This window comes from Pseudophryne corroboree, chromosome 4, assembly GCF_028390025.1.
Source record: "Pseudophryne corroboree isolate aPseCor3 chromosome 4, aPseCor3.hap2, whole genome shotgun sequence".
NCBI lineage: Eukaryota > Metazoa > Chordata > Amphibia > Anura > Myobatrachidae > Pseudophryne > Pseudophryne corroboree.
In genome coordinates this window covers 326,085,046-326,108,781 of record NC_086447.1, presented here as the reverse complement: position 1 = coordinate 326,108,781, position 23,736 = coordinate 326,085,046, and the positions used below count along the sequence as shown (strand labels likewise).

At 45.6% G+C, this 23,736-nt stretch overlaps 1 protein-coding gene across 27 annotated transcripts in view; it reads left to right on the top strand.

Moving 5' to 3' along the window:
• DLG1 (discs large MAGUK scaffold protein 1) overlaps nt 1–23,736 on the top strand; it is a 1,011,951-nt gene that overhangs the window by 729,447 nt on the left and 258,768 nt on the right. For 13 of the 27 annotated variants that reach the window (XM_063916399.1, XM_063916382.1, XM_063916376.1 and 10 more), the window contains one exon: nt 8,543–8,581. The exons of the other annotated variants lie outside the window; for them this stretch is intronic. In XM_063916399.1, coding sequence (XP_063772469.1) covers nt 8,543–8,581 — 39 coding nt within the window. The remainder of the gene's footprint in view (nt 1–8,542; nt 8,582–23,736) is intronic. 27 annotated transcript variants of the gene reach the window in all.

The window sequence follows — 23,736 nt, the reverse complement described above, 5'->3', positions numbered from 1 at the left end:
GAGGAGGGGGAATTCCTAGTATCCCTGGATATCAAGGATGCGTACCTCCACATTCCGATTTGGCTGCCGCATCAAGCTTATCTTCGATTCGCACTGTTGGACTGTCACTTTCAGTTCCAAACCCTCCCATTCGGCCTCTCCACAGCACTGAGGGTATTCACCAAGGTGATGGCGGAAATGATTCTCCTCTGCAGACAGTGGGTGAACATAATTCCGTATCTGGACGATCTGTTGATAAAGGCATTGTCCAAGGAGAAGCTATTACGGTCCTTAGCACTCAAGACCCAGCTTCTCAGGGAACATGGTTGGATCCTGAATCTTCCAAAATCACATTTGGAACCAACCAGGAGGTTGTCCTTTCTGGTAATGATCCTCGACACGGAGGTGCAGAGGGTTTTTCTTCCAGAGGAAAAGGCTTTGGTGATTCAAACGATGGTCCGGGATGTCCTGAAGCCAGCCCGGGTGTCAGTTCATCAGTGCATTCGCCTTCTGGGGAAGATGGTGGCCTCTTACGAGGCTCTGCAGTACGGGAGGTTTCACGCTCGGTCCTTCCAACTGGATCTCCTGGACAAGTGGTCGGGATCCCATCTACACATGCACCAGAGAATACGTCTGTCGCCAAAGGCCAGGATTTCACTCCTCTGGTTGCTGCAGTTACCTCACCTTCTGGAGGGCCGCAGGTTTGGGATTCAGGACTGGATCCTTCTGACCACGGATGCAAGTCTCCAGGGCTGGGGCGCAGTCACTCAGGGGTTAACCTTCCAAGGAAGGTGGTGAAGTTTGGAAGCCGGCCTTCCGATAAACATTCTGGAACTAAGAGCCTTCTACAACGGTCTTCTCCAAGCTGCCCATCTTCTGAGAAATCAGGCCATTCAAATGCATTGGACAGTGTAACGACAGTGGCTTACATAAACCGACAGGGCGGAACGAAGAGCAGAGCTGCAATGGCAGAGGTAACAAGAATCATCCTCTGGGCAGAAAAACACACGTTGGCGCGGTCAGCAATCTTCATTCCGGGAGTAGACAACTGGGAAGCGGACTTCCTCAGCAGACACGGTCTCCATCCAGGGGAGTGGGGTCTCCATCCGGAGGTGTTCAAGGCGGTAACAGATCTTTGGGGCATACCCCAGATTGACATGATGGCCTCTCGTCTCAACAAGAAGCTTTGGCGGTATTGTTCCAAGTCGAGGGACCGGACGCCCTAGTGACTCCATGGGTGTTCCAGTCTGTGTACGTATTTCCTCCACTTCCACTCATCCCAAGAGTTCTAAAGCTCATAAAGAGAACAAGGGTTCAACCGATCCTCATTGCTCCAGACTGGCCAAGAAGGGCTTGGTACGCGGATCTTCTGGATCTACTGCAAGAAGAGCCAAGGCCTCTTCCTCTTCGGGAGGACCTGCTGCAGCAGGGGCCGTTCGCCTATCAAGACTTACCGCGGCTACGTTTGACGGCATGGGGGTTGAACGCCTGATACTAGCTCGAAAGGGCTTTCCGAATAAAGTTATTCATACATATACTGATACAGGCTAGGAAAGAAGTAATGTCTAAACATTACCATTGCATTTGGAAAAAATATGTATCTTGGCGTGAATCGAAGAAATTTCCTGCAGTGGAGTTTCAACTGGGACGGTTTCTCCTCTTCCTACAAGCCGGTGTGGATATGGTCCTGAAGTTGGGATCTGTGAAGGTCCAGATTTCGGCCCTATCCATTTTCTTCCAGAAACAATTGGCTGCCCTCCCTGAGGTTCAGACCTTTTTGAAGGGAGTTCGGCACATCCAACTTCCCTTTGGTACCGCTTACGGCGCCTTGGGACCTTAACATGGTGTTGCAGTTCTTCCAATCGGACTGGTTCGAGCCTCTACAGGAGGTTGAGGTAAAATTTCTTACATGGAAGCCTGTCACGTTGTTGGCCTTAGCTTCTGCTAGACGTGTGTCGGAGTTGGGGGCTTTGTCCTGTAAAAGCCCATACTTGATCTTCCACGAAGATAGGACTGAATTCCGGACACGTCAGCAGTTTCTTCCGAAGGTTGTGTCGGCATTTCATATCAACCAACCTATTGTGGTGCCAGTGGCTACTGACTCCTCAATTTCATCAAAGTCCTTGGATGTTGTAAGGGCTCTGAAAATCTATGTGAAGAGGACTGCTCATCACAGAAAATCAGACTGTCTCGTATGATCCCAAGAAAATTGGGTGTCCTGCGTCTAAGCAGAATATCTCTCGCTGGATCAGGTTCACTATCCAGCATGCGTATTCTACGGCAGGCTTGCCGTGTCCTACGTCTGTCAAGGCCCACTCTACTCGTAAGGAGGGGTCTTCCTGAGCGGCTGCCCGGGGTGTCTCGGTGTTACAATTTTGCCAACCTGTAACTTGGTCTGGGTCGAACACGATTGCAAAGTTCTACAAGTTCGATACTTTGGCCTCTGATGATCTGAAGTTCAGTCAGTCAGTTCTGCAAGAGCCTCCGCGCTCTCCCTCCCGTTCTGGGAGCTTTCGTACATCCCCATGGTACTAATGTGGACCCTAGCATCCTCTAGGACGTAAGAGAAAATAGGATTTTGGTTACCTACCGGTAAATCCTTTTCTCGTAGTCCGTAGAGGATGCTGGGCACCCGCCCAGCTCTTTGTTTTCCTGCTTTCATTATTTGGTTCAGTACAACTTTGTATTAGTTGAGTACTGCATTGTTACTTGGTAAGTAATGTTTCAGCGGTTGCTGAGTTTTCAAGCTAAGTTAGCTTGATGTGCCTTGTATGTGTGAGCTGGTGTGACTCTCGTCACTATCTGTGTTAAATCCTTCTCTCGAAGATGTCAGTCTCCTCAGGCACAGTTTCTAGAGTCTGGGAGGAGCCAGCCCACACTCTCAAACTCTTAAAGTGCCAATGGCTCCTGGTGGTCCCATCTATACTCCATGGTACTAATGTGGACACCAGCATCCTCCTACGGATTACGAGAAAAGGATTTACCGGTAGGTAACCAAAATCCTATTTATTTATTTTTTTATCTAAACAGGACAAATTGGGAGAACATATAACTGTAAATATATGCAGTGATACAAATAATAAGCATATAAAAACTAAAGTTCCTGTAAAACATTTGTAAACACAGGATAAGACATGGAATAAAAATGTTCTATAATCCAGGAAATAATTAAAATATAGAACTACTACTTAAAGGGAAAACTTTATGTTCATGTAATATAATACATATACTGTATATTCCCCATTAAATAAATTCTAAGTTAGTGGCTTAATTTAGCCTAAGTCGTTTGAGAGTGTGCATTTTAATAATTCAAGCGGTTTCTGGTCAACACAGATTCTTAAACCTGTCACCACCTCTATTAGTGGGAGTGGAACAGATCCCTGTCAACAGTAGAGGAAGTGACAGGCTTTAGGAATCTGTATGCAATATTGTGGTAGCAAACACTGCAATAATATCAGGTTAAAAAGCAGTCCATATTATGTGTGTATACTGCTAACATCATTTCTATCATGTTCTAGGCCAGACATTCCCAACATCGATCCTCATCTGTGCTCAAGCCTGATATCCATGATTTAATTAGTACTTCAGTTACTTTGATTTAGCCATCTGTGCTGAAGATGGGATATCATTAAAACCTGCACTGTGAAGGTTCACATTCACTAGACAACCTGTAAACGATGCATTGTCGTTAATGATTTCCCTATAACTCTCCCGGCAGCTCCCTGGCAGTCCTGGGCAAACGATTTAGTACAATACACATAAGATATATCTTAAGATCTGGGAGTGGCTACATCCAGGAGCATGCTGTCGTTGACGATAGCTTCAGATCTTCCCTGCAGCAGAGAAGATCAGAAGCAACGACCAGCTGGACTGCACATCGTGATTATCGTTCACAGACACTGAACGATCTGCACCATTATAAATTATTTGTAGTTCCGATTCGTTGAAAATGGCCAAATTGCTCATAATATCATCTGGTGTATGGGCACCTTTAGTGTGCCTTGAGGATCGAGGTTGAGAATGCCTGTTCTAGGCATTTCCGATATTTAGCAGAACAGCAGTAATAAATGGGTTCTAGTCTATCCACAGTAACGGTTCTTTGTTAGCAGAAAACTGTGCAATAATATCTGGTTCAAATGTAGCCCTTACTCCAACATAGTTAGGTCCGTATACTGTATATTTGGACACTGACACAATTTCCATAAATCAGGCACTGTACGCCACCACAATGGATTTGAAATTAAACAATGGAGATGCAGTTGAAGTGCAGGCTTTTAGCTTTACCTTCAGGGGCTCAAATGTAACTGGACACATTATTAATACTTTTTCAAGAACTCTTTGCAGCCAATGACTGACTGAAGTCTAGAACCCATGGACATCACCAAATGCTGGGTTTCCTCGTTTATTATACTTTGCTAGGCCTTTACTGCAGCTGTCTTGAATTGTTGTTTGTTAGTGGGTCATTCTGCCTTTTAGTTTCGTCTTCAACCGGTTCGGGTTAACATGAGGTGAATGACTCAGCCATTGTACAGGGTAGTTCAAAGTAAGTGACTCCAGTAAGGTGGGCTATCTATTAGGGCTTGTACCGGACATGGGCACCATCTGGAAATCGGCTATCTTCAGTCTAAGTCAGTTATTTCAGATGGAAAGGGGGTCGTGTAACATGTCAAACAATATCAGAATTTGCTGAAAAGTTTATTGCTGCAAACAGATTTGAAGTAGCAGGTATGGTTAAAAAGTTACAACACTTTTTTGTTGGAATAACAAGCTGAACTGTTCTCCATAAAGGACAGTCATTTAATGTGTGGGCGTTGTGCTGCGTTGTGGGCTCTTCACGAAGGATGCCAAAACTATTGTTGAGGTTGTCTCATCAGTAGAACTTTTTGGACGAGCACTCCGTGACTTATCAGCCACAGTCCCAGTTTCTGGGAATTTTGAAATTAGACACCTGACAGTGTTATGTGAAATTGGAGGTCTTTCTGGTGTTAAAATTTGCAGCAATGACACGGAAACTTCGTTCTCCAGACATCAAAATGACCTTAATTCTCTCCTCTTTTGTCAAAGCCATCTTCAGTTACCTGCAACAAAAAGTGTTGTAACTTTTGAACCAATACTGCTATGGCTCCCATGTTCGCTACATACCCTAAAACATAGCCCACCTCACCCATAACTTACTGGAGTATTCAGTTTTCCCATTTCCTGCACAGTTTTTGAAACAAAAGGGTGAACTGCGACTTTTGAATCACCCTGTAGAATATTGCACTTCTTTGCCTTAAACTTCCTGGGTTGCTTTTGTAGCATGTTTCGGGTCATTGTCCATCTTTGCTGTTAAACGCTGTGCAATCACCTTTGCTAAATCTAAGAAGACCGTATATCCCTATAAACTTCAGAATTTATCTGGCTGCTTCTGTCACTTCATCAGTAAATACTAGTGACCCAGTGCCATTGGAAGTTATGCATGTCCATGCCAGCACACTGCAAGTGTTTTACAGAAGATGTGGTATGCTTTGGATCATAGGCACTTCTAAGCCTTCTCCATACTTTTCTTTCATCTGCTCATTCCGTTTCAGCTTAATCTTCGTTTCATCTGTCCAAAGAATTCTGTTCCAGGACTGGGCTACCTTTTTTAAGATCTTTTTGGCAAAGTTTAATCTAGCCTTTCTATTCTTGAAGTTTGAGTGGTTTGCACCTTGTGGTGAACCTTCTTTATTGGTTCTCATGAAGTCTTCTCTTTATGGTATACTTGGATAATGTTATAACTACCTCCTGGAGAGTGTCCTTCACTTGACTGGATGTTGTGAAGGTATTTTTATTTACCATGGAAAGGAACCTGCAATAATCCACCACTGTTGTCTTCCGTGGACGTCCAAGCCTTTTTGTGTTTCTTGCGTTCTTTTTTTTTTTTTTTTTCCCTCAGAATATACCTAAGGTTCCCTCTGCTTGTTTTTTTCAGCCAAAGAATGGCCTGTTTCACTTGCAGTGACAGCTCCCCTGACCTTATGTTGTGGGTTCACAGCAACGGCTTCCAAATGCTAATGCCACACTTTGAATAATCTCCAGACCTTTTGCCTTCTTATATTATGAAGAAATAAAATAATTGCTCATAGCTGTCCATGAAAAAGCTTGAGTCAATTGCCCAAGTACTTTTGGTCCCTTGAAAAAGAAAAGAGTAGGATACATATTAAATAACTGTAATCCCTAAACCCTTCCTCTAATTTGGGTGTGAATACCCTCAAAAGTCTGTTCTTTAAAACCATCGCCAATATGTAAGTGTAACATTAATTTTTTTGGTTAACAGCTAAAATAAAACAATGTGTGAGTGTCCAATACGGGCCTAGCTATAAAATAATCTTGTTGCCACAAAATAATACCAATTCATATTACGCTGCACAGTAGCACCACTTTCACACATTACACTAGGTAGAGCCCCTTTTACACTTTGCTCCAGCTAGAGCAGAGGTTCTCAAACTCGGTCCTCGGGGGCACACACAGTGCATGTTTTGCAGGTAACCCAGCAGGTGCACAGGTGTATTAATTACTCACTGACACATTTTAAAAGGTCCACAGGTGGAGCTAATTATTTCACTTGCGATTCTGTGAGGAGACCTGCAAAACATGCACTGTGTGTGCCCCCGAGGACCGAGTTTGAGAACCTCTGAGCTAGAGGCTCTATCACACATTTCGCCAGGTAGAGTCCCCTTTTAGACAGTACGGCAGGGAGAGGCCCCTTTTACACATTACGGTAGGTAGAGTCCCACTTTACACATTATGGCAGGTAAAGACAAAGTGTGTGTGGCTCACTTGTATGACTTGCTGAGATGCGAGTCCTCCCCGCAGCCATACTGTGCACTCACACCATAGTGTAAATGCACTGTATCACATTTAACATTAATCCAGAGCAGTGAGAGGCAGAGGTCAGATCCTTGCTCTTACACTGCAGGATGTGGTCTGTGTTGCAGGGGAAACCACTGTACATTAGGCAATGTGCTGGAGATCGGGGAACTGTGATCTTTGTCTCAAACCTGTGTCTCCGATAACTGACCAACCCGCACAGGGACACTGGCTTAGCCACTGCATACCTGTTCCTTCCCCGACCAGATGTGATGCGTCATGCACCCAAAAGACAAGCCAAGCAATCACAGCGGCACAGCAGCGCAGCGCTGGTAGCATTTCAAATTTGGAGCCAGACTGGCAGCCAACCAGGAGCTGCAGCTGCGGCGGCGCCTGATTGGCTGCCGGTCCGCGAGCTGCCACCCAGGCCCTCTGATGGCGGCCCTGCAGGGCAGCAGTGGGAGGCAGTGAGCAAGCGGCCGGCCGTGCGGGTGGTGCTGCCAGATGGTGCGCCCTCAATGCATATGCGCTGTGGGTAAGGCACTGCTGGCACACACTTACAGTAGTAGTAGTACAGCTGTTCTCAGACTGTCCAATGGGTATGTAATTAAAGTCCTGGCAGTTGCAGATTCTTTGCCACTAGGTTTCCTGATCAATTACAGGGCTCATGCAAACGGTGAACTTTCACTCATTGGGGGTAATTCCAAGTTGATCGCAGCAGGAATTTTGTTAGCAGTTGGGCAAAACCATGTGCACTGCAGGGGAGGCAGATATAACATGTGCAGAAAGAGTTTGATTTGGGTGGGTTATTTTATTTCTGTGCATGGTAAATACTGGCTGCTTTATTTTTACACTGCAAATTAGATTGCAGATTGAACACACCACACCCAATCTAACTCTCTCTGCACATGTTAAATCTGCCTCCCCTGCAGTGCACATGGTTTTGCCCAACTACTAACAAAATTCCTGCTGCGATCAACTTGGAATTACCCCCATTGTGCACACTAGGCCTGGACCATCAAGTGTTAAATAAATGGAGTATCCATAAATTTGCAGGTTTTTCCTGACTGGCAAAGTTTTTCTACTGCTCTTTCCTCTGATACTAACTACAAACTGCAAACAAATTGTGATTCTGTGTGACATTGCCTCTGATTATGCTGATAACCATTGTGAGCCCTGCACATAGCTCTGTATTTCCACTTTCCACTCAAGCTTTTTCTTTTTCTCTCACCTTGTTCAGACACTGAGCACCCTCCCACCAAGGCACTTTCTGGATCACTCGCAAACATGTTATGATACCTGTTGTATTATGTATTTGGGCCTACTGTATTTTACTTGTGATAACTGCCATTTACAGTGTTTTCTCTAAATGCCTGGGAGTTTAAACACCTGATTAAGTGATATTTGGCCCAGCCACACTGGGAGTATTTGACAGATCAAGGTATACCTCACTGAGTGTTAGACAGACTATTCCTACTTTTGTATAGCCTCCATTCTGTATATATGTAGATTATTTCATTTATCTGCTGTGACCGGAGACCAGATCATATAATTCAAGTGTGTCCAACTGCCACGGTATCCCTCAATTCTCTCTAAATGTCACTTGTAAATATTGCAACATTAGCAGTCAAATCATGAACCTAAACAAAGGCAGCTTTACAAAGACCACTTTGCAAATAATGCTGCTTCCTACTGCCAATTTATAACAATTTTTTTTCTTCCTTTCCTCTAGAAATGATGGAGGCCCAGATGGTGATCATACTGAAACATGGTAAAGGCCCTACATTATGCCCGTTGCTTTACTCAGTTGCATATGACATTTGTTTGCAAAATACTTTACCAACAGAATTGACCCTCTTCTCCCACGTGTTATTAAAAACAAGAAGGCTTCATCCGAAGCTTGATCTTATGTCATATGCGGTCAAATGGGCCAAAGGCCCATTTGTCTTACATGAAGTAGATAGTTCTTATATTTCTATTTTTCTGGTCACATCTTGGCCTCCATCTTAACACTGTGCCAATCCTGCAAGAAGGATATCAAACTCTGTATAGTTTTGTATTTAAATCGTTACCACACGGCCAGTCACTGTATTCTATCCATGGGCAGCTTTATTGGCTTTATCTGGCACTTCATGTCCTCTATTGAAGTCTACAAATACAGATGTGTCCTTATACATCTTGCCTCAATACACCACATCGCAGGAGTTCCTGGCGTGAGTGAGCTTTTTTTGTCAGAAATGCATCTAATCAGATCGCTATGCGACTAGGACGCACAATCAGACTCTGCTGATTAAATTGATATGCAGCATGCCTATCTGAACACTAGGAAAACACTATAACGTACCATTTTGTATGCAGGTACAAGTGCAGTCACACCCACAATACACTAATTGTAATGGGAAAAAATTGCACGTAAACACACTCAGCGCTACCAAGTCACGCCATGAGCAGCCCCTTACACTTTCAGACTTTCTCTTACGTCCTAGAGGATACCGGGGTCCACATTAGTACCATGGGGTATAGACATGTCCTCTAGGAGCCATTGGCAGTTTAAGAGTGTGGGCTGGCTCCTCCCTCTATGCCCCTCCTACCAGACCCAGTTTAGAAAAAGTGCCCGGAGGAGCCGGTCACAGCTAGGGGAGCTCTACAGAGCTTCTTTAGTAAGTTTATTTTAGAGTTTATTATTTTACAGGGAGGCTGTTGGCAACAGCCTCCCTGCTTCGTGAGACTAAGGGGGAGTAGTGTCCGCCCTGTGGGGTCTGACCCACTATCTCCGCTCACAGGACACTGAGCTCCTGAGGGGATCGAACGTTCCCCGCCACAGGGGATCGCTCACCCCGGCAGCATGCCACCACCCCCTTACAGAGCCAGAAGATCAGAAGAGGCGAGATATGGCGGCACAAGGGTAGGAGCGCAGCTCTGAGCGGCTGCGCTTCGGGAAGGCTCAGCGGCATATAGTGTTGATGCTTTGAGGGGCGTCCTGAGCAAGCGTCTTAATACCCTACACTGGTCACAGACGCTAACTGGAGGCTGAATCCCCAGGCTAGCGTCAGAATCCTCCGTACTCACACAGGGGACGGAATCCCCCACCTAGCGACGGAGTCCTCAGGCCAATATAAAGAATTTGGGCAGGAAGACACGCCATCTTCAAGGGGCGGAGCTTCTCATCAGAGCGGATCCAGCAGCGTTCAGCGCCATTTTCCTGCCTGCAGTTCCTGTACACAGACGATGACAGAGCTGTCCCTCCAAGTAACTCCAGCTATCCTGTGCAGTACCAGAGGGTTGTGGAAGGGGGAAAGAGGCGGTGAATTATATCTGTGTAACTATTAAAGTACACAGTGGGCGCTGGTAAGGGGTGTCCTTTATCTGAAACAGCGCTGTGTGTGGGTTGGCTCCAAACTCTGTGTCTCTCTTACTATTCTCAGGGGGAAAACTCTGTCTAGCCTACCCTGTGTGTGTGTGTGTGTGTGTGTGTGTGTGTGTGTGTGTGTGTGTGTGTGTGTGTGTGTGTGTGTGTGTGTGTGTGTGGAATGTTTGGGGACTCCAGTTGGCTATGTCCAGGGACTCTGCGTCATATGCGGCTGAGGATATGTCATTCCATGTAATCAGGATTGCACTGTTGTAGCGCAGATACCAGCAAGTTAGCCTGAGTGGTTATCCTCTATCAAAACTATGATTTCTCAGATTTCTGCTAGGGTTACTTAGAATGAATCTGCAACTCAGGTTTTACAGAATTCTATGGCAGTTTGGTCTGGTTCTGTTACCTCAGCACCCCCTTCTGTAGGTTCCCACAAACATGCTCTTGCCCAGTTCATGCAAGGCGACACGGATACCGACTCTGACACGGCAGACGTGATGGGGACGTGCTCAGGAGTGGCGCATCTCTTCCTAAGGGGGTGCAGTTCATGCTAGAGGCTATTGCAGATGTGTTGAATATTACTGACACAACACCTGAACAGGTTGAGGAGGCTTACTTCACTGACGATAAGAAAGCCTCGCTAACCTTCCCTGCGTCCAAAGAATTACATGCTATTTTTGAAAAAGCATGAGAAAACCCAGATAAAAAATTCCAGATCCCTAAGAAGGTTCTGGTTGCTTTATCCTTCCCTGAGGAGGATAGAAAGAAATGCGAAAACACACCCATAGTGGACACGTCTGTATCCAGACTCTCGAAAAAGGTGGTTTTACCTGTTCCAGGATCTACCGCCTTAAAGTAGCCGGCTGATCGCAAAATTGATGATACGCTCAAATCCATATACGCGGCTTCAGGGGCGATACTCCGTCCTACTATCGCCTGTGCATGGATTTCCAAAGCTATAGTAAAGTGGTCAGGCACGTTACTTGAGGATTTGGATACGTTAGATAAGAGTGACGTTGAATTATTTCTCCGTAACAATCAGGATTCTGCAGGTTTTACGGTGGAATCCATGAAAGACCTGGGTTCAATGGCTGCAGGATTTCTACCATGTCTGTCTCAGCTCGTCGAGGACTGTGGCTGCGCCAGTGGTCTGCCAACGCGGAATCCAGGAGAGGTGTGGAGACCCTACCCTACACAGGTCAGGCTCTCTTTGGGGAAGCGTTGGATGCGTGGATCTCCACGGCTACAGCGGGTGAGTGACCTTTCCTTTCCTCAGCAGCTCCGGCTACAAAGAAACCCTTTTTTACTTGCATCACAGTCCTTTTGGGTTACTAAAACCAAGAAAGGCCAAACCGTCCAACACCTTCTTTAGATGTGGCCGACCAAAATCCAAGAAACCTGCTGCTGCGGGTTCCCAGGAACAGAAAACCGTTTCCGTTACGCCAAAGTCCTCAGCCTGACGGTGGACTGCGTGGCCTGGAGGTAGGGCCTGTGGGGGCGAGACATTTTAGTCACGTCTGGATCCCTGGGTACAAGATATTGTGTCCCAGGGGTATCGGCAGGAATTTCAAAATCTCCCTCCTCACCGATTCTTCAAATCAGGCTTTGCCGGCAGACAGGGCTACCATACATGGGGCCATCCAGAAGTTGGTGGAGGCACAGGTTATTGTACCAGTTCCTCCCCAGATGCAAAACACAGGTTACTATTCAAAGCTTTTCGTGGTACCGAAAACCAGATGGTTCGGACAGGCCCATATTAAACTTAAAATCTCTAAACCCCTTCCTGAGGGAGTTGAAGTTCAAAATGGAGTCTCTAAGGGCAGTGATATCAGGTCTAGAGGAGGGAGAATTCCTGGTATCACTGGATATCAAGGATGCGTACCTCCACATTCCGATTTGGCTGCCGCATCAAGCTTCTCTTCAATTCGCACTGTTGGACTGTTACTTTCAGTTCCAGGCCCTGCCATTCGGCCTCTCCATAGCACCAAGGGTATTCACCAAGGTGATGGCAGAAATTATGGTTCTCCTCCGCAGACGGGGTGAACATAATTCCGTATCTGGACGATCTGCTGATGAAGGCATCGTCCAAGGTGAAGCGGTTACGAGCCATAGCTCTCACGACCCAGCTTCTCAGGGTACATGGTTGGATCCTGAATCTCCCAAAATCACATTTGGAACCAACCAGGAGAACGATCCTCGACACGGAAGTGCAGAGGGTGTTTCTTCCAGAGGAAAAAGCGTTGGTGATACAAACAATGGTCCGGGATGTCCTGAAGCCAGCCCGGGTGTCAGTTCATCAGTGTATTCGCTTTCTGGGGAAGATGGTGACCTCTTAGGCTCTGCAGTACGGGTGGTTTCATACTCTGTCCTTCCAACTGGATCTCTTGGACAAGTGGTCGGGATCCCATCTACACATGCACCAGAAAATACGTCTCTGGGGCTTGGGTGCAGTCACTCAAAGGGAAACCTTCCAATCAAGGTGGTCAAGTCTGGAAGCCGGCCTGCGGATAAACATTATGGAACTAAGAGCCGTCTACAACGGTCTTCTTCAAGCGGCCCATCTTCTAAGAAATCGGGACATTCAAGTGCAGTCAGACAGTGTAACGACAGTGGCTTACATAAACCGACAGGGTGGAACGAAGAGCAGAGCTGCAATGTCAGAGGTAACCAGAATCATCCTCTGGGCAGAAAAGCACGCGTTGGTGCTGTCAGCGATTTTCATTCCGGGAGTAGACAACTGAGAAGCGGACTTCCTCAGCAGACACTATCTCCATCCAGGGGAGTGGGGTCTCCATCCAGAGGTGTTCAAGGACGTAACAGATCTTTGGGACATAACCCAGATCGACATAATGGCCTCTTGTCTCAACAAGAAGCTACGGCAGTATTGTTCCAGGTCGATGGGACCCGCAAGCAGTGGCGGTGGACGCCCTAGTGACTCGGGTGTTCCAGCCGGTGTACGTGTTTCCTCCACTCCCACTCATTCCAAGAGTTCAGGTAATCTACATCGCTCAAGGATGGCCGAGAAGAGCTTGGTACGCGGATCTTCTGGATCTACTGCTAGAAGAGCCGAGGCCTCTGCCTTTTCGGGAGGACCTGCTGCAGCAGGAGCCGTTCGCCTATCAAGACTTGTACTAGCTTGGTAGGGCATTCCGAACAAGGTTATTCCTACTCTGATACAGGCTAGGAAAGGAATAACATCAAAACATTACCATCGTATTTGGAAAAAATGTCTCTTGGTGTGAGTCCAAAAAGTTTCCTGCCGTGGAGTTTCAACTGGGACATTTTCTCCTCTTCCTGCAAGCAGGTGTGGATATGGGCCTGAGGCTAGGATCCAAATTTAGGCTCTATCCATTTTCTTCCAGAAACAGTTGGCTGCCCTCTCTGAGGTTCAGACTTTTTTGAAGGGAATTCGGCACATCCAACCTCCCTTTGTACCACCTACGACGCCTTGGGATCTTAACGTGGTGTTGCAGTTCCTCCAGTCGGGCAGGTTTGAACCTCTACAGGAGGTTGAGGTCAAGTTTCTCACGTGGAAGGCTGTCACTTTGTTGGCCTTAGCTTCTGCTAGACGTGTGTCGGAGTTGGGGGCTTTGTCATGTAAAAGCCCATACTTGATATTCCATGAAGACAGAGCTGAGCTTCGGACACGTCAGCAGTTTCTTCCGAAGGTTGTATTGGCATTTCATATCAACCAACCTTTTGTGGTGCCAGTTGCGACTGACTCCTCGATTTCCTCTAAGTCCTTAGATGTTGTAAGTGCTCTAAAAATCTATGTGACAGAAAATCGGACTGTCATGTATGATCCCATGAAGATTGGGTCTCCTGCTTCTAAGCAGACAATCTCTCGCTGGATTAGGTTCACTATCCAGCATGCATATTCTACGGCATGCTTGCAGTGTCCTACATCTGTTAAGGCCCACTCTACTCGTAAGGTGGGTTCTTCCTGGGCGGCTTCATGGGGTGTCTAGGCTTTACAACTTGGTTGGGGTCGAACACGTTTGCAAAGTTCTACAAGTTCGATACTTTGGCCTCTGAGGACCTTAAGTTTGGTCAATTTGGTTCTGCAGGAGCCTCTACACTCTTCCTCCCGTTCTGGGAGTTTTTGTACATTCCCATGGTACTAATGTGGACCCCAGCATCCTCTAGGATGTAAGAGAAAACAAGATTTTAATTACCTACCAGTAAATCCTTTTCTCGTAGTCCGTAGAGGATGCTGGGCGCCCGCCCAGCGCTTCGTTATCCTGCAGTAGTTATTTAGCTCAGTACTGCTTAGTTCTGGGTTAAGTACTGTTTTGTTACTTGGTAAGTAATCTTGTTCAGCCGTTGCTGATGTTTCAAGCTAGTTAGCTTGGTTTGCCTTGTGTGTGAGCTGGTGTGAATCTCGCCACTATCTGTGTGCAATCCTTCTCTCGAAGATGTCCGTCTCGGCCACAGTTTCTAGACTGGGGGGGTATATGCAATTGCAGTCGAATTCCGGCTGGAATTCGACCGTTTTTGGATTCGACACAATTCGACAGTCGAATCCCGGCCGCCGGGACCCGAATTCGACATATTCAATAAAAAACGGATTCGACACTCGAAAAAGACGGACCAATTGACGATAGTGTGCGTCCTGGATTCGACTTCATGGACGGCACAAAAGTGTTAAAAAAAAAAAAACCTGAAAAAATTGCGTGGGGTCCCCCCTCCTAAGCATAACCAGCCTCGGGCTCTTTGAGCCGGTCCTGGTTGTAAAAATACGGGGGGGGGGGGGGGGAAATGATAGGGGATCCCCCGTATTTTAACAACCAGAACCGGGCTCTGCGTCCGGTCCTGGTGCCAAAAATACGGGGGACAAAACACGTAGGGGTCCCCCGTATTTTTAACACCAGCACCGGGCTCCATTAGCTAGAGAGATAATGCCACAGCCGGGGGACACTTTTATACCGGTCCCTGCGGCCGTGGCATTAAATCCCCAACTAGACACCCCTGGCCGGGGTACCCTGGGGGAGTGGGGACCCCTTAAATCAAGGGGTCCCCCCACCCTCCAGCCACCCAAGGGCCAGGGGTGAAGCCCGAGGCTTTCTCCCCCCCCCCCCTCCATCCAAGGGCGGCGGATGGGAGGCTGATAGCCAAGTCTCAAAAATAAGAATATTGTTTTTTGTAGCAGAACTACAAGTCCCAGCAAGCCTCCCCCCCCCGCAAGCTGGTACTTGGAGAACCACAAGTACCAGCATGCGGGGGGGAAACGGGCCCGCTGGTACCTGTAGTTCTACTGCAAAAAAAATACCCAAATAAAAACAGTACACACACACTGTGACAGTACAACTTTATTACATATATGCACACTGACATACACACATACTTACCTATGTTGACACGAGGCTCGGTCCCCTTCTCCACGTAAAATCCACGGGGTACCTGTAAATAAAATTATACTCGCAACAATCATGTGTAGATAGGTCCTCTTCAGAGTTTGTAATCCACGTACTTGGCAAAATAAAAAAATGCAAAACACGGACCATGCACTTAGAGGTTACTCGCGTTCAACCGCTGACCGCAAAGTTCCCACCATTGAATATAATGGAGCGCCTATGCGCCGCCTGACAGCTCAGACGCACACAGCCAGTCAGGAGAGTGCCACGACTTGGCGCTCCCTGATTGGCTGAAGGGACCCTCTTTGACAGCAGTCGGGGAAAGGGGTCCCATGTGTAAACATGGGACCCCTTTCAGTGCGTGGTCCGTGTTTTGCATTTTTTTATTTTGCCAAGTACGTGGATCACAAACTCTGAAGAGGACCGATCTACACTGGATTGTTGTGAGTATAATTTTATTTACAGGTACCCCGTGGATTCTACGTGGACAAGGGGACCGAGCCTCCTGTCAACATAGGTAAGCATGTGTGTATGTCGGTGTGCATGTATGTAATAAAGTTGTACTGTCACGGTGTGTGTGTACTGTTTTTATTTGGGTATTTTTTTGTAGTAGAACTACAGGTACCAGCGGTCCCGTTTCCCCCCCGCATGCTGGTACTTGTGGTTCTCCAAGTACCAGCTTGCGGGGGAGGCTTGCTGGGACTTGTAGTTCTGCTACAAAAAAACAATATTCTTTTTTTTTTTGAGACTTGGCAATCAGCCTCCCATCCGCCGCCCTTGGATGGGGGGGGGGGGGGGGGGCAGCCTCGGGCTTCACCCCTGGCTCTTGGGTGGCTGAAGGGGGGGGACCCCTTTATTTAAGGGGTCCCCACTCCTCCAGGGTAACCCAGCCAGGGGTGACTAGTTGGGGATTTAATGCCACGGCCGCAGGGACCGGTATAAAAGTGTCCCCCGGCTGTGGCATTATCTCTTTAGCTAGTGGAGCCCAGTGCTGGTGTTAAAAATACGGGGGACCCCTACGTGTTTTGTCCCTCCTATTTTTGGCACTAGGACCGGACGCAGAGCCCGGTGCTGGTTGTTAAAATACGGGGGATCCCCTGTCCTTTTTTTCCCGTATTTTTATAACCAGGACCGGCTCAAAGGGCCCGAGGCTGGTTATGCTTAGGAGAGGGGACCCCACGCAATTTTTTTCAGGAATTTTAACCCATTCCCACCCCTTCCCACTGAAAAACATGCACTGATCTCTCCTATTTTTTTTTTTAGTCAGTAAAAAAATTATAATACAGGTTGAGTATCCCTTATCCAAAATGCTTGGGACCAGAGGTATTTTGGATATGGGATTTTTCCGTATTTTGGAATAATTGCATACCACCATGAGATATCATGAAGATGGGACCTAAATCTAAGCACAGGATGCATTTATGTTACATATACACCATATACACACAGCCTGAAGGTCATTTTGCCCAATATTTTTAATAACTTTGTGCATTAAACAAAGTGTGTGTACATTCACACAATTCATTTATGTTTCATATACACCTTATACACACAGCCTGAAGGTCATATAATACAATATTTTTAATAACTTTGTGTATTAAACAAAGTTTGTGTATATTGAGCCATCAAAAAACAAAGGTTTCACTATCTCACTCTCCCTCAAAAAAGTCCGTATTTCGGAATATTTGGATATGGGATACTCAACCTGTATTCTTTTAAAAAATCTATTAAATAATATTTGTGGCTTTTAAATAGACAAACCAAGTAGATAATCCCTTCTAACATAAATAGATATGCTATTAGCAATCAAAAAAACACAAAAAAACCTATGTTTTTAAAAAAATTGATTAGATCACGACAGCAAAATGAGGCGGAATGAAATTGACGAAATGACTGTCGAAAAGCACTGTTGTCGAATCGACATTCTTCAATTGAATATACTTTTATGGAAAAGACGCATTTTTACCATTGCAGATTGTCGAATTTGAGAAAAGTCGAATCTGAAACGGCAGGTTTTTTGTAGAAAATTACTGTATTGCATTGTCAAATCCAATTCGACAGTTTTTTTTTGTCGAAAATGCCCCGTTTTTTGGACTTTTGCGGCAATTCGACCGCAATTGCATATACCCCTGGGTCTGGTAGGAGGGGCATAGAGGAAGGAGCCAGCCCACACTCTCAAACTCTTAAAGTGCCAGTGGCTCCTAGTTGACCAGTCTATACCCCATGGTACTAATGTGGACCCCAGCATCCTCTACGGACTACGAGAAAAGGATTTACCAGTAGGTAATTAAAATCCTATTTTCTTGCAGGTTACCGCTATTTGGAGGTTAAGCTCATCTATAGAAGTGGAGGCATGTTTCTCCCTTATCGCTAATTCCTCTTCTACGTCTAATTCTGCTAATTATTGACAATGCCTATTCTATACCTTGTATAAAACACTCTAAAAGGTTAAAGAACACAGTACGCAATTGGCGTATGGAAATACCGTAAGAGTACGCACGTAGCGTAGCGAACGCTTAGCCGTGGACGAGACGCTTGAGCGGCACGTTCGCTCACGGCTTAGAGCGTAAAGGCAAGCACGCTATAGGCTGCCGACTAACGTAATGATACGCTATCAGCGTAGCGGACGCTCTAGACCACGAGGAGATCACAAGCGGCGCTGACGCTCACAGAGTTAAACCTTTATAACTATACCATAAACAATGTACTTATACTGTAAACCCTTGTGCAGTGATAAGGTGTAAATGCAACACAGTGTAACCTTGTTAGTTTAAAAGCTGTATGAGCGTATGTGACGCTCAGAGAACCCCTTAGCAATATAATAAACACTCAAATACCGGTCTAAGGGTCTAACGCCTTTTAAGGAAATGAATGAACGTTCAATTGCAAAAGAATAATACAATACAAGTTATACACTACCAAGATAACATAAAATACCTAACCGGATAACTACACATAAAATACAATACAGATACAATTACATTTAAAGGGGGGAAGGAGAGAGAGAGAATGGCTTATAACATTACATAAGAGACAATATGGTTGCAGAGAACTTACGCACCAGGGGAAACAATCGCAAGCGCCTTTTCTGGATATCCAGCTCCCGATTATCAGCAATGAGAACCGTTCAAGAGAGTAGAGAGCTGGCCCAGATCGGCTTGTCTTTATATACACTTACACACAGTACAGTACAATGGTCCCTACATTCTTATTGTTTATTGGACACAGGAATTCGTCTTCGCATTATAACAAAAGGTCATAGGTTGGTTCATACAGGTGGGCTGTGACTATTTCAAACTGCTCAGGTGGGAGGGAAACTGGGTTTCCCGCCGCATGGGTAATAAAGTGCAAATATAGTAAATGTCCATAAACTTCTTATGTCCATAACTATACGCACGAGCGATTAATCCGCTTCAAACCAACACCGGAATATTGCTAATTATATTCTCTTCCGATGGATACTAAACACCACTGTCTAACCCCTGTCTGACCCTTCGTATCTTCGTAGGGATCTCTTTGTCCCCGAACATACTACGTTAACTAAACTTTCAGATTCTATCAAAGGGACCATAATCTACAAAATACATTATATGACTAAAATATGTTACGATTGAGTCGCCCGCTAGACGAACATAAACTCTACCGTAAATGCGCATACCGCGCGCCCGCGGGTGCACGCAACTGAGTATGCGCACGCACGGGAGGGCTCATGCACACGCAGCATGCACTCGCATGAGGTGCATATATGGCAGTGTGTAGCGTGATATTTTTCTGACTTTGACAGTCCACCCTTTGGCAGTCACCAATAACTGCCACTTTCTAAAACATTTCAAAAAGAGAAAAATATATGTCATGTATAATACATTTCTATGATTGGGTAGGGGAGGAGAGGAGAAGGTAGGAAAAGGGTATGACCTAGTGAGATAGCAGAAGCATGTGTGTATGAATCCATGTTTGGGGGGGTCATGTATCATCGTGCCGTACGTGTTTTAAATCAAGCTTCGAGGTATTGCGAAGTATACATTTGAATTCCTTCTTATCCCGTGGTACGGGTCTGTGGATGGGCTGTCAAACTTTACCGAGCTCTCTCCGGCTTTTGGTTACAACAAAATGGGGGAGCACATTTTAGTTGATGATACATGAATGGGGGAATATGTGAGTGCTGATATCTGTGCCTATATTCCCTATCGACTATGTGTGTTATTACCTGAAGGTTGTAGAGATGAAGATAAAGAACAATTATGGTAAATGCAGTGATAAACTATGTGAGTTTAATATACATTTGCCGATTGAGGTCTTGTCTTGTGTCTTGTCTTGTCTCGATGTACATGTTGACTGTAGTCTCCCGATGCTTTTGCTATAACGGTGTGCAAAAAACTTTTTCAATGTCCATAGACTTACAAAAAGTGTTGGGCTAGCGTAAAATTAAAGGTACTAGGGATATGGGGGTCTATGGCATAGTCCATCAGTTGTCTGTGTAAAAGGTTGTCAAATTCTTCTTCCAAGCGGATGTCTTTTTACCTTGGAGGAAAATAAAGGAGAAACGGGTGAAAGAAACGGACCGTGGAATCACATTTTCATCACAACATTGTCTCTATCGTTGGGTGATAAACCAAATCAGTCGTTGTTATTACAGTATCTTCACTCCTTAAACTCATCACTCGGGCGCTACGTTTACACTTTGTTAAAACCCGGACGCATCTAAATATCAGACCGACCAATATGATGACACCCAGAGTACACAAAAGAAATTTCCCTACATCCATGATAATTCCTTGAGTCCATTCTCCTAAACCAGAGAACCAATTTCGTGGGTTCAACCATGACACCCAACTGGTCAGCTCATTACCCACAGCGGCAAGGGTGAGATTGTGTTTCCTTCGGAACTCCCATTTTAATTGCAAAATGTCATCCATCTTTTTGTCTATGACCTCGACCGGGTCCTTGGTGCTGTTTGTAATATATGTGCAGCACTTTATTCCATACTGAGTCGCTAGGGTAACACAATACCCGCCCGTCACAGCTGTGAGATAATTGAGAATCATCCTATGCTGAACCAGTTCTGTTTTATAAGCTTGGAGCTCCCTTCCGGTATTCCTGAATGTGTCATCATACATTTCAGTGATGTTGTCTAATAAATTTGCAAGCGCAGATGTATATTTATAATTTATCACTCCTCTGGCGGTGCGAGTGATATCTAACGCGATTAGGAATTGAATCCCGGTGGATTCATTGATCAGGTCAGAGGCCGGATGCTCTGTTCTTTCTATTAGGTGCCGTTTAACGATGTGTTCGTAATGAGTGTGAGTATAAGGAGCTTGGGCACTGCGGTGAATATCTTTCATTTTAGTGTGGGATACGGTCATTACCTCAGGCAGTACTTTTCCAATATAACATAACCCTTCTGAGTTTGGGGCAAGCCACTTATACGCCTTCCTCCCGCATATGAAATATGCATCATCGGGGAGAACATATGGGACGGAGTAGGACATTACCATATTACACATTTTCCATATGAAATCTCCTAACCCTAATTCTCCCATCTGTTTAGTACACGTATCAGTTTGAACGATATGTGCACAGTATCCTGGTGATACCTCTCCAACTCTCATGGTCCTACTTCCTAGGGTATACCTATATCGGAAATATTTTCCACTACCGGCTATGTGGCGTATAAGTTCTGTATCTGTAGGCATTCTATCGGCTCTGTATGAAAAGGTCATGGTTTGGTTATTCCATGACACTTCCCAATTTCCCGGCTTTCGGGGATTGGAAATGTTAAAACATACTAGGGATCTATCCACATGATATTGGTGGAGCTTCAAACTAGGAGGACTGGAGATATTAAACCTCCTGTCCACCGGCCTCCCACCACTTAGCTCAAGTACCTCCCCTATAGTTAAAGGGAAGGGCACTAATCCTGATTTGCTATGGCCTTGAGGTACTTGAGAGCATACCCAACAATCTGTCTGATTTAACACTTTACCCACTAAGGAATGATAGTCACTCAATGGATGCCGGTCCATGTGGATATTAAAACTGGACTGACATTTCTTGATGCACCCATCCTCAACTACACTGTCACAGAGTCTACAAATACAGTTCTCTTCAGCTAACAATCCTTCACAATTTCTTCTATTGTCAATGCTACCAGATCGTTTTCTGATACTCGCCTTTACTCTGTGATTATGTTGTTCTTGGAAATCTACGCCTCCATCTCTGTCATCAGAACCCATTCCAGAACCTCTCTCGACCTCCATGGTACTCTCGCCGGAACAGACTGCTCTGGTCAACATCATGGTCAACAGGAAAATCCGGATCACAGTCTCTTGGGGCAAGTCCATCTTATTGGAGGAAATGGAGAAGAGTGAGAAGGGGGAAAGAAACAATTGAGGGAGATGGGATGGGAAGTGGAGAAAAACAATAAAAGGGAACAGGGAATCGACAACTGCCTCCGATCTTATTATTCTCAATGCTCAGGTGCCGTCTCAGTCCTCCTGAAACAGACACTCCAGTGATACAACTTCCTCTACCGTCTGTTCCTTATCACAGGACCTCTCTGGATCAGCAACCTTCTTACAATGGGACGAATGAACCCAAGTCTCTCTCTCGGCAACCTTCAATGCTGTCGTGCTAATCAATAAGACTTGGTATGGTCCTTCCCATCTGTCGATAAGGCAACCTGAGCGTAGAAAATTCCGTATCATTACATAATCCCCAGGTTCAATGTCATGACAATTACTATCTGGCAGATCAGGAATCACTAACTTCAAATTATCATTCTGATTCTTTAGCTGTTTACTCATCTTAACCAAATACTTTACAGTCACTTCATTGTTACACTTCAAATCATCCTGAGGGTTAATCATGACATGCGGTTGTCGACCAAACAGAATTTCAAAAGGGGACAGATTAAGAGGGGACCTGGGAGTGGTTCTGATGCTGTATAATACAATGGGCAAAGCTTCTGGCCATGTCAATCCTGTTTCTGCCATAACTTTGCTCAATTTATTTTTAATAGTGCTGTTCACTCTTTCTACCTTCGCACTCGCCTGGGGGCGGTACGGAGTGTGCAGCTTACTATCAATTCCCATCAACTTACACATTCCTTGAAAGACATCACCTGTAAAATGGGTACCCCTATCACTTTCAATTATTCTAGGGATACCATATCTACACACAAATTCCTGTACAATTTTCTTAGCAGTAAACATTGCGGTATTTGTGGCCGCAGGAAATGCTTCGACCCAATTTGAAAACACATCTATACAAACTAGTACATACTTCAAATTTCGACAAGGGGGTAATTGTATAAAATCAATTTGTATTACCTGAAAAGGACCGCCTGTAGGTGGGATATGAGATGGTTCTGTTGGTATTGCCTTTCCGATATTTTTCCTCAAGCAGGTGAGGCATGACATTGCTCTCTTTCCCGCATGGGAAGAAAATCCTGGGGCGCACCAATATGCTCTTACCAACTTGCACATCCCTTCCTTGCCTAGATGAGTCAGCCCATGTGCTGCTTCAGCCAAACTTGGAAGGTATGCTCTGGGTGCCACTGGTTTACCCTGTCCATCTGTCCAGAGTCCTGAGGACTCCTGGCCATATCCCTTTGCCCTCCAAACTGCCTTTTCCTGTGTGGAACACAAATTTTGCATGTCACACAATTTCTGTGTGTTGACGGTATTAAATACCATCAGTTGTGTGGTGTCTGTCTGTCTGGGGGTACCAGCTGCTAACTTGGCAGCTTCGTCTGCTCGGCTGTTACCAAGTGATACTGGGTCTTGACTATATGTATGTGCTTTACACTTGATAACAGCCACTTTGTCGGGTTCCTGTATCGCTGTTAGAAGCCTTTTGATGTGAGCTGCATGCGCTACCGGTGTACCAGCTGCCGTCATGAAATTTCTGAGGCGCCATAGGGCTCCGAAATCATGGACTACCCCGAAGGCGTATCTAGAATCGGTGTAGATATTGGCTGACTTGCCCTTAGCCAATTCACATGCTCTGGTTAGGGCAACCAGTTCAGCAACCTGGGCTGAGTGAGGTGGGCCTAGCGGTTCTGCTTCTATGGTGCCTTGGTCATCTACGACTGCGTATCCAGTACACAAGTCTCCCGAGTCCGTCTGTCTGTGACAACTACCGTCAGTGTAGAAAGTAAGATCTACGTCTTCCAGTGGGTTGTCACTGATGTCAGGCCTTGCCGTGAAATTT